At 41.8% G+C, this 15,176-nt stretch overlaps 1 protein-coding gene across 3 annotated transcripts; it reads left to right on the forward strand.

Moving 5' to 3' along the window:
- Window positions 1–7,071: 7,071 nt before the first annotated feature.
- Window positions 7,072–14,924, forward strand: LOC139570819 (core histone macro-H2A.2-like). Of its 3 annotated transcripts, none has more exons than XM_071393023.1 (9): window positions 7,072–7,253; window positions 8,872–9,063; window positions 9,603–9,709; window positions 10,528–10,722; window positions 10,843–10,953; window positions 12,149–12,248; window positions 12,354–12,443; window positions 12,694–12,868; window positions 14,321–14,924. In XM_071393023.1, the coding sequence occupies exons 2-9, from the start codon at window positions 8,892–8,894 to the stop codon at window positions 14,484–14,486; spliced, it is 1,116 nt and encodes a 371-aa protein (XP_071249124.1). In that variant the 5' UTR covers window positions 7,072–7,253; window positions 8,872–8,891; the 3' UTR covers window positions 14,487–14,924. The 3 variants fall into 3 exon arrangements, with proteins under 3 accessions (XP_071249124.1, XP_071249126.1, XP_071249125.1); XM_071393025.1 differs by having other exon boundaries at window positions 10,846–10,953; XM_071393024.1 differs by lacking the exon at window positions 7,072–7,253 and adding an exon at window positions 7,368–7,430.
- Window positions 14,925–15,176: the final 252 nt, after the last annotated feature.

The following is a 15,176-nucleotide window of genomic DNA, read 5'->3' on the forward strand; positions in this document are numbered from 1 at the left end:
CAAGCTCTTATTCACAATATCATCACTTTACACTACCTGAGAGATCATTTTTACATAAAGCTGTACACAAGACCATCTCTTCCTCAACTGTTTTATAGCATAGAACTAGTAATGATGGGAAAAATAAGAAAGGCTACAGAGCTTGCCAGCATGGAGTCCTAAAAACGGAAATGAGGTTACCCCTGGTTTGTTCAGCCATTCCTATGGGACAAATGAAGGGGTAAAGAATAGGGTTTTGGGATAAATGCCAAAAATACAGTCTGATGTTAACACAGGCTTAAGAGATCTTATATGTTGTGTTCTATGAGATGATATCAGTCAGTTAACATGACCTTTAAGAATTCTGAAGTTTTTATGTGCTTTTTTTTATTACATAAATGCTTCAAATTCACACAAACAATGTTAGCTGATGAAGATTATTTCATAAAACAAAATGTATAAGATCTTCTAAGCCTGGGTTTACCACAGATCTTGTTTTCTGTGTTTATCCAAAAACCCTACAAAAACGTTGTTCAATTATGGCGGAGTCATTGCCTACAAAAAAACGACATTACTATTGCTATCTATTGCTGAATAGCGACAACAAAAAAATCGCTAAGGATCATGGTGAAAGTGGCATAACTAGCAAAGGATCATGGTCGATGTAGTCATTTTCATCCTGCCTGAGAGAGTAAACCAATTATGTATATAAACCCTGGATTACAGATGCTATGTAATTGGCCATTGAGAGTCTTTGAAGCCACCGGTCGGCCATATTGGCACTCCCCAGTTGGAGCAGTCCTCCATAGGAATGAATGGAATTCTACAGTATTTCAATTAAATGTTTCAAGGACGACATTACATGGATTTAAGTATGTTTTTGTTGTAGTGGGGACAAACGTTAGTACTCTCTAAAAATAAATACTTTAAAGAAAATGGTTGTATATATTTCTATGTCAGACAAGGGCTTTTGGCACCGCTAGGTTGCTATGCAGTAGCAGACCAGCAGAGCTCGTGACTTCACGCTCCAGACCGGACACTGGAGGCCTGATACAGGCACGCCTGGTGCCCAAATAGATGACGTATGTCACGCAGCTGAGAGTTGAGTGTTGAGACGAATGGATTCGGTTCAGTCAGTCGTCATGATCAGCCCTTCCCAGGAAGAAGACCAGATTCTGTTCAGTCATTTCAGTTCAGTCAGTCGTTCTGATGAGCCCTTCTCAGCTAGCTAATGTACGTTTGTTGCTAGAAACTTCAGTGAGAATTTGAAACTGGTCTTCCGAAGTTGGGACTTGAGTGTTCAGAATCATTCCGCTTTTTTTTCCCAGAGTAATTGTATTTTTATTTTATTGTATGTTACGTTAGACGCTAATGCCGTAGTTGTACATTTCCGGTGAAAATCAATACAATAAATGTGCTTTAGCGGTCACTATGACCTTATATTGGCTTGGTAACCAGCTATGCAGGAAATATCACGTCTTATTTAGTTTCAAATGTGGATTCCAAGGCTTTAAATATAAGGTCAGGTTCCCTTTACTTTAACACAAAAATAAGGTAATGTTATGCCTTTTGAACACCTTTTCAGTGAATGTAGGCATTTTTGCAATGTCCCTGGATGTTATTCATCAGCTACCGCGAGAAATAAACAAAACTTTAAAAAAAATATTTTCATTATTTTACAGTCCTAGTTAAATTCTCACCAATAATGTTATTTTCATGATTATGGTATTTATTATTTTATTTAAGATTATCTTTGTGTCCCTGATATCACTTTCCACCCTGTTAGTTGTAAATCTCCATTTAAAAACCCCTTCCCCACAATGACACCACGTTCAGGAAGTGTCATCGTTTCTTCGGTGGGAAAACAATGGTGCAAAGCTAAATAAACAAACAATTTATTTTTCTATGTTGTTAGTCTGTATGTCCCACTCATAAATTTACAAACTGTTAGGCTAAATTATAGAGAAAATTAACAACATATTATAATGTTTAATAGAGAAGGTAAAACCCTGTTCAAGTGTTCACCATTATACCAACTCAATCTTGCTCACACAGAACTTTGGCTAATTTAAGGCTCCAAATTTCCACCCTGTTAAATTCCACCTAATCTTGCATTGCCATACCTACAAAATCACGTTGTCACACATGTAGGGTCCTTAAGAGGTCTGGAGAAAGTTATGTTGTAAAAACGGTTTGAATCCTCCACTGGGATTTTGATTGGATGTAACATTTCAAGAACCCTCCCCCACTAGTCCCTTGAAGGGGGTGGTGTGTTATGTTCGTCACTGTTTTCTGACCTGGTGCCACCGGCCCGGATCCACAAGGGGGCAAGACCCCTCAGTTGAAACTTGTGCCCCCTTAGTTTTAGTTTTATATCCCTATATAAAAATAGCACAAAAAATAAATAATTGTGACAGGTTGGTGAAAATGTCTCAGCACAATGGACAGAGCACACAGCGGTATGTGTGGGGTGGGTATGAAAAGCCACTTGGGCGGTTAACTATGACTCCTTTAGGTTTCCATAAAAAGCGGGAAAAAACACTTATCATTGGTGGTAGGCTAAGTGAATAACGTGATACACGGTAATATTTGATTTTGATTTATAAGGGCAGGGTCAAGTTTACCATTGAAGCTGCTTCACTCAACCCTGCCACACGCCCCACCACTACAGAGTTTACTTAGCTTCTTAGCTAGCTGTAAAAAGCTCTAAGTTGTTATTAGCCTTAGCCTATTTCGCTAGCTCGAACCAGCTAATCTGCCACTGCCACAATGGATATAAGAAATTGGCTTAGACAAATTACACAAACAAGACGCAGGCCTCCTAATTGTCCCTAGAATTTCCAAGCAAACAGCTGGAGGCAGGGCTTTCTCCTATAGAAATCAATTTTTATGGAATGGTCTGCCTACCCATGTGAGAGACGCAGACTCGGTCTCAACCTTTAAGTCTTTACTGAAGACTCATCTATTCAGTAGGTCATATGATTGAGTGTAGTCTGGCCCAGGAGTGTGAAGGTGAACGGAAAGGCTCTGGAGCAACGAACCGCCCTTTCTCTCTCTGCCTGGCCGGTTCCCCTCTCTCCACTGGGATTCTCTGCCTCTAACCCTATTACAGAGGCTGAGTCACTGGCTTACTGGTGCTCTTCCATGCCGTACCTAGAAGGGGTGCGTCCCTTGAGTGGGTTGAGTTACTGACGTGATCTTCCTGTCTGGGTTGGCGCCCCCCTTGGGTTGTGCCATGGCGGAGATCTTTGTGGGCTATACTCGGCCTTGTCTCAGGATGGTAAGTTGGTGGTTGAAGATATCCCTCTAGTGGTGTGGGGGCTGTGCTTTGGCAAAGTGGGTGGGGTTATATCCTGCCTGTTTGGCCCTGTCCGGGGGTATCATCGGATGGGGCCACAGTGTCTCCTGACCCCTCCTGTCTCAGGCTCCAGTATTTATGCTGCAGTAGTTTATGTGTCGGAGGGCTAGGGTCAGTCTGTTATATCTGGAGTACTTCTCCTGTCTTATCCGGTGTCCTGTGTGAATTTAAGTATGCTCTCTCTAATTCTCTCTCTCGGAGGACCTGAGCCCTAGGACCATGCCTCAGGACTACCTGGCATGATGACTCCTTGCTGTCCCCAGTCCACCTGCCCGTGCTGCTGCTCCAGTTTCAACTGTTCTGCCTGCCGCTATGGAACCCTGACCTGTTCACCAGACGTGCTACCTGTCCCAGACCTGCTGTTTTCAACTCTCTAGAGACAGCAGGAGCGGTAGAGATACTCTTAATGATCGGCTATGAAAAGCCAACTGACATTTACTCCTGAGGTGGTGACTTGTTGCACCCTCGACAACTACTGTGATTATTATTATTTGACCATGCTGGTAATTTATGAACATTTGAACATCTTGGCCATGTTCTGTTATAATCTCCACCCGGCACAGCCAGAAGAGGACTGGCCACCCTTCATAGCCTGGTTCCTCTCTAGGTTTCTTCCTAGGTTTTGGCCTTTCTAGGGAGTTTTTCCTAGCCACCGTGCTTCTACACCTGCATTGCTTGCTGTTTGGGGTTTTAGGCTGGGTTTCTGTACAGCACTTTGAGATATCAGCTGATGTAAGAAGGGCTATATAAATACATTTGATTTATATCAGTCTCAACATCAACAGTGAAGAGGCGACTCCGGGATGCTGGTCTTCTAGGCAGTCTGAAAGTTTCCAGCTCCAATAGTCATTTACAACATTAATAATGTCTACACTGTATTTATGATCAATTTGATGTTATTTTAATGGACAAAAAAATTAGCTTTTCTTTCAAAAACAAGGACATTTCTAAGTGACCCCAAACCTTTGAACGGTAGTTTATACAATATTGACACTTTCTCAATCAAGAAATTGTGTAAGGTATCAGTGTGTGGCAAGGTGTTGCGAGACGAGACAAGACCAGGAGTTATTTGGAAGAAAATTGGCTGGAATTACCTTCCAGTTAACAAGGTGGAGACAAGTATTCCGATTGGTTTACCGGACATCCTAGTCCCATGTGATTTCTCTTTGATGCATAAAATAGCCAGTCAAACAGGCTTGTGTAATATGGTTAACTGCCCTCATACATTTCTTATGAACTGAAAGTTTCCCTCATGCCTGTAATTGCTGGCACATATATTTGCACATTTTCAATAGTCTGTAAATGTCCATTTAACTTATGATTTATGTCTATAGCCTTTATGTCTATTTGCAACATCATGGCAAGATTCTGTGGGATTACACAGAAAAACCAAAAATGGTCAACAGCCTATTGTGCAGAATTGACAACGAATGAAGGTGGGCAACCATGATGCATTTTTCTTGGTCTACATGTATGTATCTATGTATGCATGTCCCCTTTTCCGGCGTCTCACGCAAAAGGCGTGGATCTGGGCCTGTTCCAGCGAAAGCACAATATCCTTCTCGTCGGACTCGTTAAAGGAAAAAGTTTCTTCCAGTCCACGGTGAGTAATCGCTTTTCTGATGTCCAGAAGTTATTTTCGGTCACAAGAGACGGTAGCAGCAACATTATGTACACAAAATGGAAAAAAATATATTAAAAAATTGCGCAATTGGTTGGGAGAATGTAAAACGTCAGCCATGGTCTTTGGCGCAATCTTTTTCAGAGACTTGTCCCGAGGCCACTTCTGCGTTGTCTTGGCTGTCCTGTTGTAAGGTGAACTTTCGCCCTAGTCTGAGGTCCATGGCGCTCTGGAGCAGGTTTTCATCAAGAATCTCTCTGTACTTTGCTCCATTCATCTTTCCCTCGATCCTGACTAGTCTCCCAGTCCTTGATGCTGAAAAAACATCCCCACAGCATGATGCTGCCACCCCTATGCTTCACCGTAGGGATGGTGCCAGGTTTCCTCGAGACGTGGCGCTTGGTATTCAGGCCAAAGACCAGATAATCTTGTTTCTCATGGTCTGAGTCTTCAGGTGTCTTTTGGCAAACTCCAAGCGGGCTGTCATGTGCCTTTTACTGAGGAGTGACTTCCGTCTGGTCACTCTACCATAACGGCCCGATTGGTGGAGTGCTGCAGAGATGGTTTTCCTTCTGGAAGTTTCTCCCATCTCCACAGAGCTCTGTCAGAGTGACCATAGGGTTCTTGGTCACCTCCCTGACCAAGAACCTTCCCGCCCGATTGCTCAGTTTGGTCGGGCGGACAGCTCTTGGAAAATTCTTGGTGGTTCCAAACTTCTTCTATTTAAGAATGATGGAGGCCACTGTGTTCTTCGGGACCTTCAATGCTGCAGAATTTTTTTGGTACCCTTCCCCAGATCTGTGCCTCGACACAATCCTGTCTCGGAGCTCTACGGACAATTCTTTCGACCTCATGGCTTGGTTTTGGCTCTGACATGCACTGTCAATTGTGGGACCTTATATAGACAGGTGTGTGACTTTCCAAATCATGTCCAATCAATTGAATATACCACAGGTGGACTCCAATCAAGTTGTAGAAACATCAAGGATGATCAATGGAAACAGGATGCACCTGAGTCTCATAGCAAAGGGTCTGAATACTTATGTAAATAAGGCATTTCTGTTTTTTTATTTTTAATACACTGGGCTTTCACCCACGACAGTGTCTATGGTTTACAGAGAATAGTGCAACAAACAAAAAAAAAGAGCCAGTGGAGGTCCTGTGGGCAAAAACAGCTTGTTTAAAAAAAAAAAGAAAACTTCAAAAAAATTCTTTCACCTTTATTTAACTAGGCAAGTCAGTTAAGAACAAATTCTTATTTACAATGACAGCCAAACCCGGACGATACTGGGCCAATTGTGCGCCACCCTATGGGACTCCCAATCACAGTCAGATGTGATGCAGCCTGGATTTGAACCAGGTACAGTGACGCCTCTTGCACAGAGATGCAGTGACTTAGACCAATGCGCCACTCGGGAGCCAAATGAGAGAGGTCGAAGAAGAATGGCAAGAATCGTGCAAATTAACATTCAGGACACAAACAGGCATATAACGGCGCAGTACAATAGTGGTGTGCAGAACGGCATCTCGGAACGCACAACATGTCGGTCCTTGCCATGGATGGGCTATTGCAGCAGACGACTACACCGGGTTCCACTCATATCATCTAAAAAATAAGAAGAAGCGGCTCCAGTGGGCACGTGATCACCAACACTGGACAATTGAGGAGTGTAAAAACATCACCTGGTCGTAAGAAATCCTGGTCCTGTTGCTTCATGCCAATGGCAGAATCAGGATTTGGCGTAAGCTGCATTAGTCCATGGCCCCATCCTGCTGTTGTCAACAGTACAAGCTGCTGGTGGTGTAATGATATGGGGAATGTTTCCCTGGATCTCATTAGGTCCCTTGATACCAATTGAACAACGTTTGAACACCACACCTTGCAGAATCCATATCTGAAGAATTCAGGCTGTTCTGGAGGCCCGGTACTAGATTGGTGTACCTAATAAACTGGCCACTGAGTGTGTATATGTATTCAGAATTTATCATTTACACATTTTCCAAACTGCTCTATAGGCATACAAGGCCAAATTCAGTCGTATATATTCAACCAACATTCTTCTCCCCTTCAAGCCATGTTAAGGGGGCGTTTTCATTCTATTTTCCCCGGACTGAATTTTTCCCCTTTGCAGCATCAGTAGTAGTAGAGCCAGCCCCCTATGTAGCCTATGTACGTACGGTGGTTGTAGTTTTATTAACAGGATCCGCATAAGGACAGCGAATACAGCCATTCTTCTGAGACTTGTGAAAGAGAAGATCAGGCCTGCATCGATTCGTGTAAAGGAGGACAAACAGGTATCAAACTTGGATAATTTCACTCTCGCGCATATCCGGTTTATTGCGTTTTGTGGCGAGCTGCGTCTTCGAAAGAACGTTCCTTTCCGACCATGTCTGATGAGATTACACATCCAATGGATTGAAAACAAAATGGGGGTTGCGCTGTAGCATGGGAGGAACATAATTACAAGAAAGGTTATGGCCCGATGTCCCAGACATTTCTATTTGAGAACAACAGCCGCGGATGTCTAGTGGATAGGCAACCAACTTAAAGCAAGGCCATTGATTAGATAGATAGTTAGTTGTGCATAATCCTGTTGCGATAGGAGGAGCCGGTCAGAAGAAAAACGCTTCAAGGGGTTATTTTTATTCCTGCATAATGGGGCGTATATGTATAAACATTTGCCATATTCATGGGTTTTTGTACATTTAAAACTGCTATGTCGTTTAGGATCTGTAGTTACGTTTAAGACGTCATATTTGACAAAAAAAAAGCATTAATTAAATTACTGTTCGTCGAGTAGCGTATTGTAAGCTATTATACTAGGTGGCATGATCTTTTGTTCTTATATTTTTCATGTGCATGTGAGCAATCCAGAATCCAAAACGCATTCAAGATGCACAAATCAATGCATTCGAAAGAATATATGTCTGGTCTCAGATTGCAAATGCCATTTCCAAAACTGGAGTCTAGGCCACCGCGGCCGTTTTCTGTACGGTATTATTGAGTTTGTTTACATAGTTACCTTTGGGAAAGTACGTTGGCTACCCTTACCTCGAAAAGCAGACTAAATACTATACAAATATTAAGTATTTACAAATGATAAATAAAAATACGTTAATCAAATAATCCTATATGGCGCGCAATTTATTTTTTAAATTTTGTAGGCCTCTTATTCCATCGTATTTTGGAATTGTCCTCCAATGATATCTGTTAGTGTGCTTTGCTAGTTTTAGTCAGTCTCTGATCTTATCAGCTTTGCAAACTGTAGTCCCACATGAGGACTACAAGGACTACAAAACTCCAACCCACACAAAACAGGCTGAAATAATCCTATATGGCGCGCAATTTATTTTTTAAATTTTGTAGGCCTCTTATTCCATCGTATTTTGGAATTGTCCTCCAATGATATCTGTTAGTGTGCTTTGCTAGTTTTAGTCAGTCTCTGATCTTATCAGCTTTGCAAACTGTAGTCCTACATGAGGACGATATGATGCTCCTGAAAGGCACCTTCTCAACCTGGAATCTCAATCTTTGTTTCTCAAGTTTACAGATCTGCACAGATCTGTTAATGCATGTGTATCAGTTTAAATAATGAGTGGTCAAATAGCCTGCTGACAAGTTCCAACTTTTCACGCTCAGACTTGGTTATGCTACATGTACACACCAGCATCTAGTCAATGTATGGAAGCTTCAACGTGGCACATTGCAAGCTTTTGGAGGCGTAAATTGAGTCTTTATAAAATTCCTTTGGGCAAACAAAACAGGTGGTAATTATAAAAAACAGTTTTGCACATTGCTGTAGTGTATTTCAATTGGTTCATCGTTGCCTGTACAGTACAAGTGACCCATTTAACATAGTTTCAATCTCCATCCTTAACACTAACCATGGTAAATGGACTGTTGTCCTCCCAGGTAGACGTAGCTGAGGCAAGATGTCAGCCCGAGGAGGGAAGAAGAAGAGCACCAAACTGTCCCGCTCTGCCAGAGCAGGGGTCATCTTTCCTGTGGGGAGGATGATGAGGTATCTACGCACAGGGACCCACAAGTACCGCATCGGCATGGGGGCACCCGTCTACATGGCAGCCGTCATAGAGTACCTGGCAGGTTGTTGTCTCACCTGAGTGAAAACACACACACACATCTTTCTTCAATTCAGTTGTGTGTCCAATATAACAGTAAAAATGGTATCTAAAATATATACTGAATAAAAATATAAATGCAACATGTAAAGTGTTGGTCCCATGTTTCATGAGCTGAAATAAAACATCCCAGAAATTTTCCATATGCACAAAAAGCTTATTTCTCTCAAATGTTGTTCACAAATTTGTTTACATCCCTGTTAGTGAGCATTTATCCTTTAGCCATGTTAGTGAGCATTTATCCTTTAGCCAAGATCATTCATCCACCTGACAGGTGTGGCATATCAAGAAGCTGATTAAACAGCATGATCATTACACAGGTGCGCCTTGATGAGAAAACAACAATTGAATCCATTTTAGAATAAGGCTGTAACGTAACAAAATGTGGAAAAAGTCAAGGGGTCTGAATACTTTCTGAATGCACTGTATTTTTGTTCAGTATATAACTGATACTTTATAATTTGTGTCTGAAGATTTTCTAATGACATTCATTTATTTGTTTAGCTGAGATTTTGGAGTTGGCAGGAAATGCAGCAAGGGACAACAAAAAAGGCAGAATAACTCCTCGGCACATTAAACTGGCTGTAGCCAACGACGAGGAGCTCAACCAGGTACAGTATTATTCCCATTAAAATAGACAAACATTTAGGAAATGTCAGTGTTTGTCGCTCCACTTCATTGCATCATCGTTACACTATATTATATTGCAGTATATTTCCCAATAGGGATCCATGAAACTATGATGAAGGGTGTCCCTTTGTCTTAAGGGTTCAGGAAGGTACAGATGACGCCATATGGCATCAGGCATGAACTGCCACCGCTTCGTGGTTAACCCCAAGTGGAAAAATGTTTTATTGAGGCCCGATATCCTGACAAGACATACAGTGCAGTGAAAAAGTATTTGCCCCCTTTCTGATTTTCTCTATTTTTTGCAAATTCTTGATACTGACTGTTATCAGATCTTCAACCAAAACCTAATATTATTAGATCAAGGGAACCTTAGTTTACAAATAACCGGAAAAATGTATACTTTTATTTATTTAATAAACATCCAACAATCAATAACTGGTTGTGCCACCTTTAGCTGCAATGACTGCAACCAAATGCTTCCTGTCGTTGTTGATCAGTCTCACGTCGCTGTAGAGGAATTTTGGCCCACTTTTGCATGCAGAACTTCTTTAACTCGGTGACATTTATGGGTTTTCAAGCATGAACTGCTCGTTTCAAGTCCTGCCACAAAATCTCAAATTGGGGTTTAGGTTTGGACTTAAACTAATTCCACTTAATAGACAATGTTCTTTATCATTTCGGCAGGATTTTTTTTACCACTTGACTAGTAAAGTATTTGTTCAGAGCAAATAAATTGACCAATGATAGACTGAATACCTATTGAAAAGTAAACTAATTCACCTGTTCTTTGGCCTCTCAGCTTCTCCGAGGGGTGACCATATCAAACGGAGGGGTCCTGCCTCGTATCCACCCGGAACTATTGTCCAAGAAGAGGGGCAGCCGAGTGAAAGTGGACACTCAGGTGACCGTGCCAGAGAAGAGGGCGGAACGCGTCAAGAGCATCAAGAAACCCACCACCAAAAAAGGCAAAGGCAAACCAGGCCGCAAGCCAAGGGTCAGTACACATGAATGGGCTTTGTGAATGATGGCAAACATCTCAATATTTGTCAATGTGTTTGTTATAGTGTTATAAGAAGCATGAATGTGTTCTGTTTTTCATTGATTCCATGATAAGAAGAGCACAGAAAACGACAAAGAAGCTGTCGTAGCCAACTCAACAGTGGAAGATGGACCAGGTGATGGATTCACTATCCTCTCAGCGAAAAGCCTGTTCCTTGGACAAAAGGTATCATGTCATGTCAGTTATGACAAAACTGTCATTCTGTGACACCTATTGTAAAGATACTTTTGTATATATAATGTGGACACCCCTTTAAATTAGTGGATTCTGATATTTCAGCCACATCCATTGCTGACAGGTGTATAAAATCGAGCACACAGCCATGCAATCTCCATAGACAAACATTGACAGTAGAATGGCCCGTACTGAAGAGCTCAGTGACTTTCAACATGGCACTGTCATAGGATGCTACCTTTCCAACAAGTCAGTTCATCAAATGTCTGCCCTGCTAGAGCTGCCCCGGTCAACTGTAAGTGCTGTTATTGTGAAGTTGAAACGTCTAGGAGCAACAATGGCTCAGCCACGAAGTGGTAGGCCAAATCGTCTGTCCTCGGTTGCAACACTCACTACAGAGTTCCAAACTGCCTCTGGAACCAACGCCAGCACAATAACTGTTCGTCGGGAGCTTCATGAAATGGGTTTCCATGGCTGAACAGCTTCACACAAGCCTAAAATCACCATGCGCAATGTCAAGCGTCAGCTGGAGTGGTGTAAAGCTTGCCACCATTGGACTCTGGAGCAGTGGAAACGTGTTCTTTGGAGTGATGAATCAATCACACTTCACCATCTGGCAGTCCGAAGGACGAATCTGGGTTTGGCGGATGCCGGGAGAACGCTACCTGCACGAATGCATAGTGCCAACTGTAAAGTTTGGTGCAGGTGGAATAATGTTCTGGGGCCGTTTTTTATGGGTTGGGCTAGGCCCCTTAGTTCCAGTGAAGGGAAATCTTAACGCTACAGAATAGCAAGGTCCATACAGAAATGGTTTGTCGAGATTGGTGTGGAAGAATTTGAGTGGCCTGCACAGAGCCTCAACCCCATCGAACACCTTTGGGATGAATTGGAACACGACTGCGAGCCAGGCCTAATCGCCCAACATCACTGCCCGACCTCATTAATGCTCTTGTGGCTCAATGGAAGCAAGTCCCTGCAGCAATGTTCCAATATCTAGTAGAAAGCCTTCCCAGAAGAGTGGAGGCTGTTATGGCAGCAAAGGGGGGACCAACTCCATATTAATGCCCATGATTTTGGAATGTGATGTTTGATGAGCAGGTGTCCAAATACACCTTGGTCATGACACGTATGCATTAAGTTTCTTAGTAACTTTGTCATAACTTCAACTCTATATCCCCTTAAACAGCTTTCACTAACAGAGAGTGAAATTAGCAAGATTGGAACGATCAAGGTGGAGGGAATCATCAACCCCACAAATGCCGAGATGGACCTCAAAGAGGGAGTGGGTGAGGATGCCAGACCTGCTCGTCTTTTCATCTTAGAATCGCGAAAGCTTCACAGCCCATTATACTTTTGACTCTTTCTTACCTGTTGTGTGCTGTGGTCTGCAGGCAATGCCCTGGAGAAGGCAGGTGGGCGGGACTTCTTGGAGGCAGTGAAAGAACTGAGGAAAGCACAGGGACCTCTGGAGGTAGCGTCAGGTATGGAGACACGGACACCCAAACTAATGTCAAATCTGCTGGATGAAAGGGTTTGCTTTTGTATGGTTAAAAGGATGCAATTACTGAATGTGCTTATCCAAATACCCAAATGTAGCATAATCCAGTTGATTGAAACACATTGTCTCACCTCACTTCAAAACCAACCTTACAGTACACTGTCAATGCTACATTTAAACCTACACGTGAAGAGTGAAACGTCAGTGTGTGTGTGTGCGTCTTCCTCCTGTAGTTGCGGTGAGTCAGGCCAGTGGGATGCCAGCTCGTTTCGTCATCCACTGTAACATCCCTCAGTGGGGCTCGGAGAAGTGTGAGGACCAACTGGAGAAGACTGTCAAGGCCTGCCTCTCTGCTGCAGAGGAGAAGAAACTGAAGTCTGTGGCCTTCCCCTCACTTCCTGCTGGCCGGTGAGACTACTCAACTACAGCTTTAAAGGAAAATTCCACCCAAAAACTATCTTTTGGTATTTGTTTCATTAGTCTATTGTTGTTAGATATGACATTCAAAATACAGAAATACAGCCAGTATGTTGTTTAAATCTATACCAGTAGCTAGGTTTCCATCAATTTGTCGAACGATATTCAAGCGAATATTCTAATTCACACAAAAGAATATGCCCATACAGATGCCATATCTTGATTTGATCACTGTCAAATTCAAATGAGCCTCGTGATTTACATACATTCACTGAAAACCCGCAGATCTTTCTTGCTTGCTCAAACGCTAAAGCACCAGACAGAATAAATGTCCTAGTACTGCAACATTCAAAATGTTTAAAAATGCAGCCATACACATCAACAACCGTCGTTTTGTATAGCTTAGTAACAAGCTAGATGTTGGTCTCCACTATGACACACAAGTGTATCTGAAATGCAGCTATACGCTACATATAGCCTGCTGTAGCCTATTAAGAGCTAACATATGTATTACCAGCAGCGGTGCTTTTCTATCAAACTGGCTTCTTGTGAACACACGTAACTTTTTTATTTACGGAATAAAAAAACTGAAATTCTATTTGTTTTTAAGGTCGATGGTTTGGGCACAAAGTCTGCTTTAAACAGCAAATGTGCCCACTCTGGTCTCGGCATGTGCTCTAGCCAACAGCTCGCCGATACAGTGCAGAGGGTATGCCTACATGATGAAATTATGGATAAGAGAGAGATTGTATTTATTTGTCAATTGGCAGGCAAGCACCAATCATGTCACCAGCATAAAATAAGAACCCTTGATATCTATTGAAAACTAGCATTAAGCTTATCATGCACTTTCACCAACCTGTGAAGTTTATCATAATTTATTTAATCTGTAGCCTAATCGGCATGCTTTTTCAAGTTGAAGTGGGAGAACCACACAACATATCACGTGACTGCAAATTTACCTCGACATGGTTATTCTAAATATTGCACAATAAATTGTTTCCACCGGAATTTGTTGCATAATCGTATCACAGCCCCCCAAAATATCCACCTTTGTGTAGCATATTTTGTTTTGTCGACAGTTAGGAAATTTACAGACAATTTGACCGTTTCCATCAGGCCTGTAGTGAGTTTATCAGACAGGCACTTGACTCACAAAAATGGTTAGATGGTAACCTGCTGAGTAACAATAACAATGTTATTTTAAAAGGTACAATTCATAAGTTTGGATTCCAGTAATAAAAAAAGGGGCCTCAGCGGTCTGAACTAGGGCTCTCAATTTATCTTTCCTCGATTCCTTCTTAAAACACATTTGAGAAAATGGTCCAGGGAGGGACCTTGAACCTTATATTCAAAAAAGGTTCAGGATGCAGCAAGGAGATAGGAATCGCAGAAAGACTAATTGAAATTAAGCCCACATCTGTGCATCTCTCCTGGTTCTAGGAATGGATTCCCAAAGCAAACAGCCGCCCAGCTGATCCTCAAGGCAATCTCCAACCATTTTGTCTCCGCAACGACCTCTTCCCTGAAAAACATTTACTTTGTACTGTTTGACAGCGAGAGCATCGGAATATACCTTCAGGAAATGGCCAAGCTGGATGCCAAGTGAAGATGAGATAAAGAGATGCTCGATTTGGGGGTGTTTTTTAACGGTTGCAGTTGTATTTCAGATGGATCTTTGTTTTTGCAGCTGGTATAGTGTGATGGAAGATGCTGTAAGTAGGTGTTTTTGACGACATCGGGTAGCCCTCGGAAGGTGTTAAAACATATTTTTGTGAGTGAAGTACTGTATGCATTTATGTTACCGTCTTCCTTTTACGGGATTGCATTATTTTTTAGAATAGATTAAATTAATAATCCCCATGGCTTGTCATTCGTATCCCTTATTTACTGATATTGTTTTTACATTCCATGTACAAAGACAATTTTAACGGTTGTTTTTCTGCCAGAATCACTCTGTAGTTTCTGATACAGTTAGTTTACTAAGAAAGAAAAAAAGTGTTTCACATTCTGCTTTGAAATAAAAATACAGATGTTTTACACCACAGATCCAGCTGTGATTTGATTAATGCATAATTTACTAACACCCATGAATAAGACAACAATCCAGTTTCATTACATTTATCACATTGTAAAAAGTACATGACCTATTCTTCATATATACATTATATTCATGTAATTTCTTGTTCACTCAAGAATTAGCTCCTGGTATACCTAACAATGCAGTACAACAAATTAACATAACAACTTACAAAAAGACACCCCTGACAGAGGGGCTCCACTTCATTGTGTTGTGTTT

The sequence above is a fragment of the Salvelinus alpinus genome, chromosome 3 (assembly GCF_045679555.1).
Source record: "Salvelinus alpinus chromosome 3, SLU_Salpinus.1, whole genome shotgun sequence".
NCBI classification, from domain to species: domain Eukaryota; kingdom Metazoa; phylum Chordata; class Actinopteri; order Salmoniformes; family Salmonidae; genus Salvelinus; species Salvelinus alpinus.